Source organism: Lepidochelys kempii, chromosome 15 (assembly GCF_965140285.1).
Source record: "Lepidochelys kempii isolate rLepKem1 chromosome 15, rLepKem1.hap1, whole genome shotgun sequence".
Lineage (NCBI taxonomy): Eukaryota > Metazoa > Chordata > Testudines > Cheloniidae > Lepidochelys > Lepidochelys kempii.
The window spans coordinates 20,211,083-20,224,618 of NC_136394.1; the positions used below are offsets into that span (position 1 = coordinate 20,211,083).

Consider the following 13,536-nt stretch of genomic DNA (forward strand, 5'->3'; position numbering starts at 1 on the left):
CCTGTTAAGGAGCATAACTTTTCAGACCAGGCTGCCCAGCACCTTCCTTTCAAAGAGATTTGCATGCGTCTCTCCTCTCCCCTCCCCATCTTATTCCACCCTTCCTTTACCCCATTCAGACCCCAGCCTAGTGCATTGCAAGTAGTGAGTTCACTTGATCGCTCTGGACCAAGTGTTATCTCAGCTCTCCACTGGGAATGTCTGGGAAGCGTAGTGCATTAAGCAAACCAGAGGTGGCAGTAGCTTCTGAACTTCACTTCTGATCTACTGCCAACGGGTGAAGTATCCCCTGTAAGAAACAATGAATCCTCCAATGAGGGGATATACAGAACCCTGAAAGCAACTGGCCACACAAGGGGGTTAACCCCTTGTCATAAAAATAAAGGGAAAGGTAACCACCTTTCTGTCCACAGTGCTATAAAATCCCTCCTGGCTAGAGGCAAAACCCTTTCACCTGTAAAGGGCTAAGAAGCTAAGATAACCTCGCTGGTACCTGACCCAAAATGACCAATGAGGAGACAAGATACTTTCAAAGCTGGAGGGGGTTGGGGAACAAAGGGTCCATCTGTCTGTGCGATGCTTTTGCCAGGAACAGATCAGGAACACAGTCTCAGAACTTCTGTTACTTAGTAAGTTATCTAGCTAGAAATGCGTTAGATTTCCTTTTGTTTCATGGCTGATAAAATAAGCTGTGCTGAATGGAATGTATATTCCTGTTTTTGTGTCTTTTTGTAACTTAAGGTTTTGCCTAGAGGGATTCTGTACGTTTTGAATCGGATTACCCTGTAAGGTATTTACCATCCTGATTTTACAGAGGTGATTCTTTTACTTTTTCCTTAATTAAAATTCTTCTTTTAAGAACCTGATAGCTTTTTCATTGTTCTTAAGATCCAAGGGTTTGGGTCTGTGTTCACCTGTGCAAACTGGTGAGGATTTTTATCAAGCCTTCCCCAGGAAAGGGGGTGTATGGCTTGGGGGGATATTTGGGGGGCAGACATCTCCAAGTGGGCACTTTCCCTCTTCTTTGTTTAACACACTTGGTGGTGGCAGCATAGAGTTCAAGGACAAGGCAAAGTTTGTACCTTGGGGAAGTTTTTAACCTAAGCTGGTAAGAATAATCTTAGGGGGTCTTTCATGCAGGTTCCCACATCTGTACCTTAGAGTTCAGAGTGGGGAAGGAACCTTGACACCCCTCTTCTTCTGTCTAGAGATTAAGCCACAGTTGTCTGGTCTGATCTGCATGTAGGGCTGTCTTTGACAGCTGTAGGGAAATTAAATCCTCCCTCCAACACACCGGAGGGAAAATCCTGAGAGGGCCCAAGGACTTGCAGCTCCCCGAACTCCAGGTGGAGTTCAAGTGCTTTCTCATGCCTTCAGCTGAAGCAAGCCAGGCCTCCTGTCTTTGCATTGCACTTTGGCTGAGGGCAGCCCTTGGTATTTGGGCCTTGAAGAAGCGGGACATTTACCTTTCTGTTTTACAATAAAGACCAAGAAAGGGTGTTTAAACCCCACGCAAGCAGGCCGAATCCTTTTCTGCACCAAATGGCCTGTCATGCTTCCGTGTTAGAGAAGTTAGAATGATCTGCATTGGGCCCTATGCACCAGGGGCGTTTGATACCAAGTGCATTTGCTGACTATAACGCCCAAGCTCCTGCAGCTACCCCTTTGCTTCTTCAACAGAAGCTGCAGAATTGCCTCATGTGGGGAAATCTACTAGCGCCAGCCAGCCGCATTTAATCAAACTAACAATTCATCTCCTGTGGCAACCGCTCTGTTCAGGTCCCAGTTGTAGGTGGTCTTGTAAAACATGCCTGAGCGCAGAATAAATTGAGCATGTGGCGTCATGGAAAGCCTGGGTTGTCAGATCTTCTTCATGGCTGTGAGTTACATTGAAAGGAGATGTCATTCTGGGCTCGTTACATGACAAGCTGATACAACTCAGACATGTCCATCACCTTCGAGCAAAGGCTTATGACACTGACAAGATTGCTTTCATGTACCCAAAAGATCAATGTTGTCAGGATGAAATAACATGTCAGCTGATACGAAGAACTCAACCTTGTCACTGGCAGTCAACAAGCAGCAACGCTCTCTCAAAATATAAAATAAATAAATACACTGCCACCCCTCAATCATGTTATTTGAACGGGTCTTGTCCTGATCAGTAGATCATCTCCAGACTTCCCCAAAAGAATGATTCCCTGCATACAGGGTTTATCCTGGTCTCAGAAATTCCTCTTCTATTATACTAAATCATCACAGCTAGTCAAACTGTCAGAGTCTCACCTGAAGACTGCGTTCCTTGGTGAACTTCAGTATTTACTCCTTATTTTCCATCCCAGGTCTCTTTCCTGAACAGAAATGTCACCAAATTCAATTTCACGCTACGTTCATTTAAAACTCTCCAATCATGCTTGACTTCATTGGTTTCTTCTCCTGACCCGCAACACTTCTGTGCTAAACCATTTCTTTCTCACTGGGGTTAACTTTGTGTGTTTTTCTTTTACATACATACATACGCATTTATATATATATATATATATATAAACATCAAATCTCTTAATTCTCTGACCCAGAAATCAGAGACAATCCTCATGAAAAACTGGGACAAACACCACACATACAGATGCACAGGAAGAGCTTCTGAAACTCCCAAATCTACCCATTTAAAGTGATTTTGATTAAAGAAAGCATTTGCAGGAAAACTGTTACTGCCAGACCTCGGGTTGTTTTCTGATCTTCCAAATCCTTCACTTTTAAGTGCAGCTCTGCTCTAAAAGGTGACTTTTTAAACCAGAGGGCAGTGTGGTGCCCCATGTTTCCCATCTCTCAGTGATTTGAGCACCAGATGTGCTTACTTTACAAATTTTTTTTTCCCCCTAATGCCAGCCCTGTGAAGTCAATCAGCAATCTGAGAGTCAATCTGGGTACTTTTCATTTCCTGCAGCATCACCAGAAATAAAGGCTTTGCAGGCCAAATTACGCTTTCCACGAAAGCTGTACAACCCCAGGCCCTGCTGTAAATGTATGACACTGGAAATAAAGAAGGCATCTTGTTGATGTAATAATGCACCTGCAGGCCAAACCAGGACTTCAGTTACAGCCATGCAATCCCATTTTTACAGTTTCATCCTTAGTCACACTTGTGCCTTCAATGAGCTGGCAGAGGTGTAATTAACTGGAGCTGAGTTATCAGTACCGTAGATGATGTGCAAGGTGTTATCGCATTCTCTATGAGCTGCGTTGGCTCTGCCTCTGACTATAGGGGATGGAGATCCGCTGAGTCAGAAGGTGCTGTATCTTACACACTCACTTTCCACATTAAATTACAATTTAATGAGGGAGAATGACAAAGAGCTGTAGGAGTCAGAGAGCTTTCTAATTAAAATAACAACTGACATGAATCTAGCCGTTTCCCAAAGACGTTAGGAAAAGTGAACACACCTGTATGGACAACCCTGCCAACGTGCAGCCACCAGGTAATGCAGGGCAGTGAAAGAAAAGGAAATGTTAGCCAGGGAAGCCAGTGCAAAGCCCACCTCTTATTAAAAGGGACAGGGGATTATCCACACCACACAACGCAAGCAGGACATTGGCTGGTCAGGGCTTATCCAAAAGCCTTCTCTGCACACACTGCTTGCGCACCCCCCCCCCAGAATGCAATTCCATTTATCTCCACTGGGGAAAAACTGTCTGGACCCTTCCATGCGCCAGTTACACTACCCAGACTCCCTTAGGTGCGGCTGGCCCTGGCAGAAGTTACACCACTTCACACACGGCCTCCAGATTTGGCCCTTGGTGTTTCACATTCAATGCTCGAGACCAAAAATAAAGGAGAGAGAGAGAGAGAGAGAGACACAGTCGGGGCGAGTGGGGGGATGAGTCTAATTAACACCCATCAAGATCCCTTCACCAGAGCTGCTGGAAAGCTGCCATCGCCAAGGCTCCACGCACTGGCTTGGAACCATCACTAAAAGCAGAATCTAATTATATTGAGTAATGTAGCTTAACTACCGCCAGTAATTCAAACTGCCGGGCCCACAACAGCGACTGAGCACGGGGCTAAACTGCATTACAGAATCTGAGGGTGGATGGTCTCAAATTTAAAAAGGAAGTAGCCGTTATAACCAGCCAGAGTGTTAATACCAGATTAAATCCTTTCACAGGAGCCGGCCTGCTGGAAAGCTCCCCAGCCAACCCTTTGTCAAGCTAATGTAGCCTGCATTGTACCTTGGCTTCAAGAGGAACCTTAAAATGTAGCCAGTGTCTGTATTCTTACATGGAAACCTAACATTCTTGGAAGAAATACTTGGAACCTGGAATGAAATAACATGGCAGCTGATACGAAGAACTCAACCCTGTCACTGGCAGTCAACAAGCAGCAACGCAGTCTCTCAAAATAATAATATAAAATAAATAAATACACCTAGGGAGGTGGTGGAATCTCCTTCCTTAGAAGTTTTTAAGGTCAGGCTTGACAAAGCCCTGGCTGGGATGATTTAATTGGGGACTGGTCCTGCTTTGAGCAGGGGGTTGGACTAGATGGCCTCCTGAGGTCCCTTCCCACCCTGATAGTCTCTGATTCTATGACATTGCCACCCCCTCAATGTTATTTGGACAGGTCTTGTCCTGATCAGCAGATCGTCTCCAGATTTCCCAAAAGAATGCTTCGCTGCATACAGGGTTTATCCTGATCTCAGGAATTCCTCTGCTATTATACTAAATCATCACAGCTAGTCAAACTGTCAGAGTCTCACCTGAAGACTGGTCAAAGAGAAGCGGGGATTACAATGGTAGGGGAGGCCAAGCAAAGCTCCTTCCCAACATGCTGTTAGACTGATCGCATTATTGTTTTGGCTCTCCCAGAGGTTTTGTCCCGGAAGATTTGCCAGTTCAGGATGGAGCCCTAACTGGCACGTACTTTCCCATTAGCAGCGTCAGCAGATCAGGAGGATGTTGCTGTCTTCTAATATGAACTATAGCTTCTTTCGGTCCGGGGGGTGGGTTTTATTTTTTGGTTAATAACTAACCACCTCGAGGTTTGGGCCATAAAATAAACCTGCCGTGGAGACACTGCCACGGCTAACCCTGCGGTAGCCTGGCAAAGCCTGCATCTACCGTGGGAGGCCGCAGGGAGAGAGACGCTTGGCAAAAGGTGGGAAGGACGGATGTCTGACGGCGACAGCCACAGACTTGCTGCTGCTGTGTGATCTGCCTGAGCAGCCCTGAAGTCAGACGGGTCCTTTCCGAGACAAGGAGCTAGCCCCTTTCTTCCCAGGCACGCTGATGCAGATTTTGCTTTGAAAGCAGTGCCGGAGGAATGCACTGCACAGAATGCTAGTTCACCCCGTCCCCATAGGAACTCCCTCTCCTTCCCCCTACCCATTCTTCAGCTCCTCCACACAGAAACCTGTGTTTCCATAAGAGCCCTGCTGGCTGGAAGAGCTCTATGCCCATAAGCGTCATTCAGCTGGAAAGCAGGAACAAAGGCAACAGGAGTCCTGACTCCATGGGAACAAAGGAACACTTGGGGTAGGGAGAGGAGAGGAGGAGGACGACTGTTAGTCCATGGCCTCAGTTAATGAATGCAAATGCCTACTTTTCCTCTGGAAACAACAGAGGATGGCATTGAATGTAAAGCAAAGAGAGAAAACTCTTTCCATTGTCAAGGTAGAGCAGCCAGCACATGAGACAGTTGCAAAGTGGAGCATCTGACGTAACAGATGGCCCCCTTGGGACACGACTGTAGATTCTGGGAGAAGGGAACATGTGCAAACTTAACAGCATTGCCGGAACTCCCATTTAACGTGTCGCCCTGTAGCTGGTCCCTGATACACGCCCTAGGGACATCACGGTCGCTGCAGCAGCCCTCACTGCCAGTTTGGATATTGAAAACCGTGCTCTGTTTGGACATAAATCCAATTCAAAGGCACTCATCTTTTGCCCTAACTTGATACACAGATTGTCCCAGCAGACAGCTTCTGTGAGGATTTTCCAGCATCCACAGCACAAGATAACATGGCCCAGCTGCCAGGAGTTGGCTTTTAACAGCAAGCGCCAAATTGTTAAAACAACAGGATCTCCAATATGTCTCCAGGTCTACCCCCTTAGCATACAGGTTTACCAAACTGGCCTTTATGGGAATCAAGGCTGCAGAGATCTCTCTTAGTGCCTGATTCAAAGCCCCCTGAAGTAAAAGAAAATCTTGGTACCCCGCTTTACATCTGACATATGTAATGTTTTTGCATGTGTGATGCCAGAGGATCTCAAGTCAAATGACCACAGAGCTGCGAGTAATATATATATATATAAACACTGTGCTTTAGACACTGCATCCGATACGGTCTTCTTTTTTATATATTTAAAAAGGTGGGGCAGGTCAAAATGATCAGTGTCAAACTTCAGAAACAATCTCTTCATATTGAAGTACAATTTCAATTCCTCATTCATTCCTCCCTCTCTTTGTGAGGTTAGCTAACAGAGAATAATAATAATAAAAATACGTAGCAACCAAGCTAGATTCATGCGTAGGGCAGGATATTCCAGTGGTAAACATCATTCGATATCATACTGCTGTGGGCAGTACTCTAGCAAGCTCTGCCTTTGAATTATAGCCCTCTCTGGTTTTGCCGAAGTTTAATCTGGCCCCTGTTTTGTATAGCAGTGCTAAATTGGAGCATCCCACTCAGCTTCACAATTTGGCTCTGTGTCTTTCTCTGCCTGGAAAAGCCTTTTTAGCTACAATTTGCAGAGGAGGGAGAAATCAATTCAAACAGAACACCTCTGTTGACACAGTGCTGTATTTACTGCAGAGAGTTGCTGGGGGGGATAGGATTTGTCAAAGGTTAGTGGTGCTTTCTATTGCCATTATTTCATGCTTCCTCATTTTCAAATATTTGGTCGAAATGCCTCACAGACCCTTAATTTGCTGCATAGAGTAGATGTCAAATAAATCTTCTTAAAGTGTCCACTTCAAACAGGGGGATTTTCCTGACAACCCCCTGCAGAACTGCCTTCGCCTCGTTGCTGATTACTGGGAATAAACAAAAGCAGTCTTTATACTCAGACTTGTGCTTAATTCCACCAGTGATGCAAAACCAAGGAGACTGATCCGCCACACATGCACAACTGGCCATGGGAGCTGCACACACATTGGAGGGGAGAAGTCAAAAAGAGACCCATTTTAGATCATCTAGTGGATGTTCCCCTGCTTAACGGAGGATTGTTTTCCCCCAATAATTTGTCCCCTATGAGGGGGCTGTCATCCATCACATCTATACACCCTGAGTCTGTGGGGATCCCACAATTCACTGCCACGAAGCAGTCTGAATGTCACAGGCACTGGACTGCAGCATCACTACATGAATCCTAATGGGTCAGAGATGCTCTGATTCAAGGAGAGTGAATTTCTAGTTACACACAACGCACTTTGCAGCTGGCTTTCAATCCAAGATCAGCTGCAAACAAGTACATCTCAGAGGTTTAAATGCAGCCATAATAAATATTAAGCCATATTAAGTGTAGCAGCTCTCTCTCACAATGTTTAACTCATAAGAGCTCCATGTGGCACATACGGTAGCGGGGGGGGGGGGAAATCAGGTTGACTAGTCTACAGAACATGGGACGCTTTCTTTGGACGCAGTGCGCCCACCCATCTGCCATTTACATGAAATATTCAGTTCAGCTTTAGCACTTGGGTAGAGGTGAGAGTTAATACACAATGATTGTGCAGGAGCACTTATTATTCACACATGCTTTCCGGGTGGCTCTTGTCCGAGCTCAGGTGCTCAGAAGCAGTCACCAGTAATGCCTGGATTGTGATTCCATCACAACACCTGGCTTTACAGCAAATAACAATGATCATGAAGTTCCTGGTATACAATTTTGTTTAAACCACCCTTGTGAAATAATGTTTTGCTGAAAGGTTCCCCTGGCTCCCTCCTGGCCGCAAGGGTGAGGCAGCATCTCGACAAGACAGTCACTGAATTTCCTAAAGCTGGAGGGTACGATCCAATTCCAGGATCTATCACTGAATCCTGACCTAAGTCCTAACTTTGCTAACACCAACCTGGAACGAATCCAGCCACGTGGCTTTTTTCGTTCTTTGAGATGTGCTTTCTTTTACAGAGCCAAAGCTAGCATCTTGCACAATAAACTTTTATTTCTGCAAGAGAAAAATTTCGCTCTCAGAGGTTAACATGTTAAGTTGCCACAGAAGTGCCAGCACAGTGATCTAGCAGGGACAGTTCCCAGCCTGCCACGAAAGAGCTTTCGGTTCATAGCTTTATCGCTGAAACAGAGCAAGTCCCTGGGATAGATCATAGCACAGGAAGCATGGCTGCAAAAACCAGCATGTATTTTGATAGAGCATTTCAACTATTTGGATCTGACGTGTAGTAGGACCCACTGAGAAGCATGACCAGTCTCTACAGAGATTCAGCTTACTCGGGGATTTTCCTAGTCGGAATACATATTTTCAGGATTATTATTTGGTGGCTGGAGTTTATTTACGTATTTTAATCCCAAACCAGAACAGTCTCTCCTTGCAGAGCCGGAGAGTCCAATGTCAATCTTAGTCATACCTTGCTTTCAAAATTCCGTGCAGGCTACTAATATTAATGGACCAATATATCGGTGGGGCGCAGAAACTGGAAACAAGTGATTGATTTCAGCTTCCAGACCTAAAACTTGCAGGGGGTGGGGGAAGGAATCCAGCTTCCTTTGCAGCTTCTGAGGGGAGAGGCAGCAAAGGAGCTCGGTTGGCAAGCTGCACCATGATCCCCAACCTCCAACAGCCATGGTGAGCCCTTCGGGGGGGGACGGGGGACGGACACAAAGAAACGCTGCTCCTCCGGCCCCAAGCTAACCAGGGTCCCTCCCCAGCACCAGGCTCCTTCCTCCCGGGAAAGAGGCGAGTCTACGCTCCACGGTACAATGGGTGCTCCAAGAAACAAGCAGCCTATTCCCCAAGAGGCTTTTTAACCCCGCACTGGACCACCCCAGCCCCCCGGCAGGACAATCCCTCCTCTTCCCCCTTGCAGCCTTTGAGAAGGAGCCGGGCTTTGGGAGAGGAGGGAGGGATGCCCACGCTGCGCGACGGGGGCAACGGGAAGGGGGACCCCGTGTGGACGCCACTCACAACGCCCAGGTTCAGGTCATCGGCCGTCGGGGTGGGCGCCGCGGAGGCTTCCTGCCAAGCCAGCCAGACGGCGATGGTCAGCAGCATTTCCCGGGGAGCCGCGCTCTGCCTGGCGGCCGCGGGCCACAGCCGCATCCCTCCTGGTCCCGCGCCGCCCGCCGCTCCCCGGGCAGGAGGCGACGCCGGGCTCCGGCGATCGGCGGGGGCAGCGAGGCGGCGGGCGGCATCCGAGCGCGCAGCAGCCGCCGCCGCCGCCGCCGCCTCCTCCTCCCCGGGCTCCAACTTTCCGGGCTCCCGCCGCCGCCCTCCAGCCCGGGCGGGCGGGCGCTTCCCCCGCGCTGCAGCCGGACCCGCGGTTCAACGCCGGCTCGGCTCGGCTCCGCGCCTCCCTCCCCGGGGCAGCGCCGCGGCCACACGCCCGCCGCCGCCGCCGCCGCTCCGCCCCGCAGCCCGGCCGCCTCTGGCCGCGGCCCCAGCCCGCCAGCCTCGCAGGGAGCGGGGGGCGGAGCCGCTCCCGGGGAAGGGGCGGGGCGCCGGGGCATTGCGGGAGGGGCGGGGGGGGCGGGGGGCTCCGCCCGCGGGGCGGCGCGGGACAGGCCCGCAGCGGCACTCGAGGGCCCCCCGGGCCGGGCCGGGGTGAGGACACAAACCGCGGAGGGCAACCCCGGCCCGGGGAGCAAAGTCCGACGGAGCGGAGGGGGGTGGGGGGACCCACTCTGCTACCCTTGGAAGTAGCCCCTTGGCGGGGTCACGTCTGTCCTCCGTACCCCCAAGTCTCGCCGACTGGCACACGCTGCGCCCACCAGATAACTGCAGCGCACCTGAGCAAGGAGGCGGCGGATTCTGCCGGCGACCAAGGCAACCCGCCTGCCCCCGAAGGTGCTACCCGCAGGCCCTTGAGCCGGCAGCCGGGCTCCGAAGAGAAACTCCCCCAGCAACTTCCCTGCACTCCGGGGGGGGGGGGGGGATCAAGCTGCGCTTGGCTGGGGGTTAGGGGCTGAGGAGATCCCAGCTCAGGTCCTGGTGCCCACCCGCTTCCTGCGTGACCTTGGGCCCGTCGTGGGATCCAGGGCCCGCTGCAGTGGTCTTGCCCTTGGCTTCAGGGGACTGGGCCCCCGGGGTTTTCATCTCCGCATGCCTCCATGCACCCTTTGTGGACTGAGACTAACACCCCTTCCTTGGCCTGTCTTGTCTCTACAGAGGGAGAGATCTTTGGAGCAGGAGCTGAGTCTTCCTGGGGGTTTGGGCAGCACCTAGCGCAAGTGGGGCCCCACGATGTTCTGGTGTAGTGTAACCCTTCTGCCCCTCAGAGGTGGCGGCAACAAGGGCCAGGTTCAGTATCTAGGGGTTCCCTTTCAATAACACAATGCAAAACCGGCTCAAGCCCCCACCCAGTGACAATTACATACCCCCCCTCCCCCCCCAGGCGCCTCTAGGAGGCAATACTTCCCCTCTTGCAAGCACAGAGTCTGAGAGTAGCAAAAGCCTTTTAATAAAGGAGGGAAACAATGCAGCATTATGCTGGGGAAACACCACAAACAGGATTCATAGCACCAACCATGAGCAAAAGACCCACCCCCCCAGTAAGTTTGGCAGTGTCCTTTTCCCCTCAGGGTCTTAAGTTCAGCAACCCAATAGTCCCCCTCCCCCTCTGTCCTTGGTCAGTGCAGCAGCCCAGAGTTCAGAAGTTCATCTGCAGAGTTTACCTCCCAGCCTGGGTGGAAGTGGAGGGAGGTGGCGGGGGCATCTTACATGCTCTGCTGCTCGGGTCGACGGCTGAGTGCCACAGCTCTCAAGGGGCTTCTGCTGCAGTCTTCCCCCCCAGCTGCCCTGCTATCCGCTCTGCGCCTCTCCGCTAGCTGTCCCCTCCACCAGCCACCTGCCTATCCACTCGGAGTCACTCTCTGTGCTAGCCACCCTGCTGTCTACTCACCAACTTGTCTTCAGCCCCCCCCAACTTAACACAGCTCTCAGTGATCTCAGCTCTCAGTGATCTCAGCTCTTCAGTGATCGCAAGCTGCTAGTAGGGGAGCCTCGGTGCTGGTGCACCATTAGCCCAAAGCAGACCTGCTGCTTAAACCCAGGTATCAGTGATTTCAGCTCTGCCGCATGCAACAAGACTCCTAATAGAACCAAAATTAGCTCCGTTATTACAGAGTGAAGAGATCAAGGTAACATTTCAGGCCTTCAGAAGGGACCAACACTGCAAAGTACACATACCCATTGCTAACTTCTCTCAATTTACTGGGTTTTGGAACCCATGTCCCTTGCCTAGCAAAGGCTACTTAGTTGAGGGCGAGTCCCTCCATCATAAAATGCCAAGTACAGTTCTACTGTCCTTGATTCACATAACAAGGATAACAAGCCTTTATTACTCTTGCCCCAATAACAAAGAAACTGGAGATCCCACAGCAGCCAAAGTGACCATCTGGGTAAGCCGTCCATCATGCTAGGCAGGGTGGGTGTGCCCATGTAAACGAGATCAGCCCCTGAAGTCCTTTCCCACAGCTGACCACTAGATGTCAGGGTAGAGCTCATTCTGACTCTGCTTACAGTAGTAATAATGATAAGCCTGGGGAAGCGCATTGGCTGCCGCTGGGAGCGGAGCGAGGAGTGCCAGGAGCTGGGAGTCCTAGTGCCGCAGATCAGGACCAACGACAACACCATCGTCACCCCGAGTGCCAGGGGCCTGCTGGAGAGGACCCTGAAGGCAGCCATCCACTCACTGTACATGGAAACCCTGAAGCGTAAACCGGACCAGGGTAAAGCCTTCGAACTGACCAGCAAGTGGGACACCAGCAACCACTTCCTCGCCGGGGGCGGCTTCACCCGTTTTGCCAACTGGCGGGTCATCCACCGTGCCCAGCTCAACTGTGTGCCGCTCAACGGAGCCGTCTGCCGCGGGAACCGAGACAAGCGTTGCAAGAAGTGCGGCTACTCCAACGAGACCCTGTCCCACGTCCTGTGCAGCTGCAAGCCCCACTCCAGAGCCTGGCAGCTGCGCCACAACGCCGTCCAGAACCGCCTGGTGAAAGCCATCGCATTGCGCCTGGGGAGGTCACTGTGAACTGCGCCATTCCTGGTACTGACAGCCAGTTGCAACCTGACGTGGTAGTCACCGATGAGGCCCAGAAAAAGATCATCCTTGTCGACATCACGGTCTCCTTTGAGAACAGGACCCCGGCCTTCCGCAAAGCCTGAGCTCGTAAGCTGGGAAAATACACCCCTCTGACCGACATCCTGAGAGCGAAGGGCTACGAGGTGCAGATGGATGCCCTGATCGTCGGAGCCCTGGGCGCTTGGGACCCCTGCAACGAGCATGTGCTGCGGACCTGTGGGATGGGTCAACGCTACGCATGGCTCATGCGGCGCCTCATGGTCTCGGACGCCATCCGATGGTCCAGGGACATCTACATCGAACACATCACCGGCCACTGACAGTACCAGGAGGTGTGAGCCGGTACGACCTCGTGCATCCACTATGGGAAAGGGACTGAGAGACTTTTTCCATTGGACCATATGAACTGGAACCATAAACTCACCGAACATTAAATCCCACGAAATGAGGGTAAATCCATCCTCATCATCATACCCACTCATTATACTCCACACCTGAACATAGCCATTATATGGACAACATATCCCCATATCTCAATGTCTGTACTTTGACCCGTTAAACTTTTACCCCCAAACGGGGAGATTGCAGATGATGTATTCCTTGCGCCACCCATTCCTAAACCGAAGTTCGCACCCCTTGATAATCTGTACCTTATTCCCTGATAACCAGAAACTTCTATGCTTAAACTCTGTACCATTTTCTTTTTACTTCAACATCATCTTAATAAAATTATTAAATCTGTTTGGGGCATTTGTCCCACTGGGTATTGTGCAGAGAAAAGATTCCATGGAGGAAAGGGGGTGGATTAGAGAAGCACCATATAAAACCTGTATTTATCCCTGTTTCTGCCCAGAGACAGTGAGAGACCAAGATAGAAAAATGTTCAATGCTGGATATGCAAGGTCTCATTTTTATGTCATCTACAGCCCTGATCATGGAGTTTGTACTTATTAGTAAATAATGAGTTGCCTTGTTACCTATCAGATAAAAGCGATCATATAATTTCTTGGGAGATGGCATAGTCCAGCAGTGAGGGTATCATGCTGACAGTCAGGCCACCCACATTCCAGCCCTGGCTCTGCTACTGGCCTGGTGGGTTACCTTGGGCAAGTCACTTTCCTGCTGTGCCTCAGTTTCCCATCTGTAAAAAGGAGGAGAATGGTACTGACCTTCCTTTGGGATCTACAGCTGAAAAGATTAATATACAAAGGAAAGAGCCTGCTAGAAAAGGAAGATCCGTTCAGTACCTTTCAAACATCCCAGTGGTTCATTTCCAAAG

General features: G+C 50.3%; 1 protein-coding gene across 1 annotated transcript in view; it reads right to left on the reverse strand.

Moving 5' to 3' along the window:
* MMP17 (matrix metallopeptidase 17) overlaps positions 1–9,547 on the reverse strand; it is a 103,814-nt gene extending 94,267 nt beyond the window's left edge. The window contains exon 1 of the mRNA XM_073312878.2: positions 9,140–9,547. Coding sequence (XP_073168979.1) covers positions 9,140–9,274 — 135 coding nt within the window. The 5' untranslated portion in view covers positions 9,275–9,547. The remainder of the gene's footprint in view (positions 1–9,139) is intronic.
* Between the last annotated feature and the right edge of the window lie 3,989 nt (positions 9,548–13,536).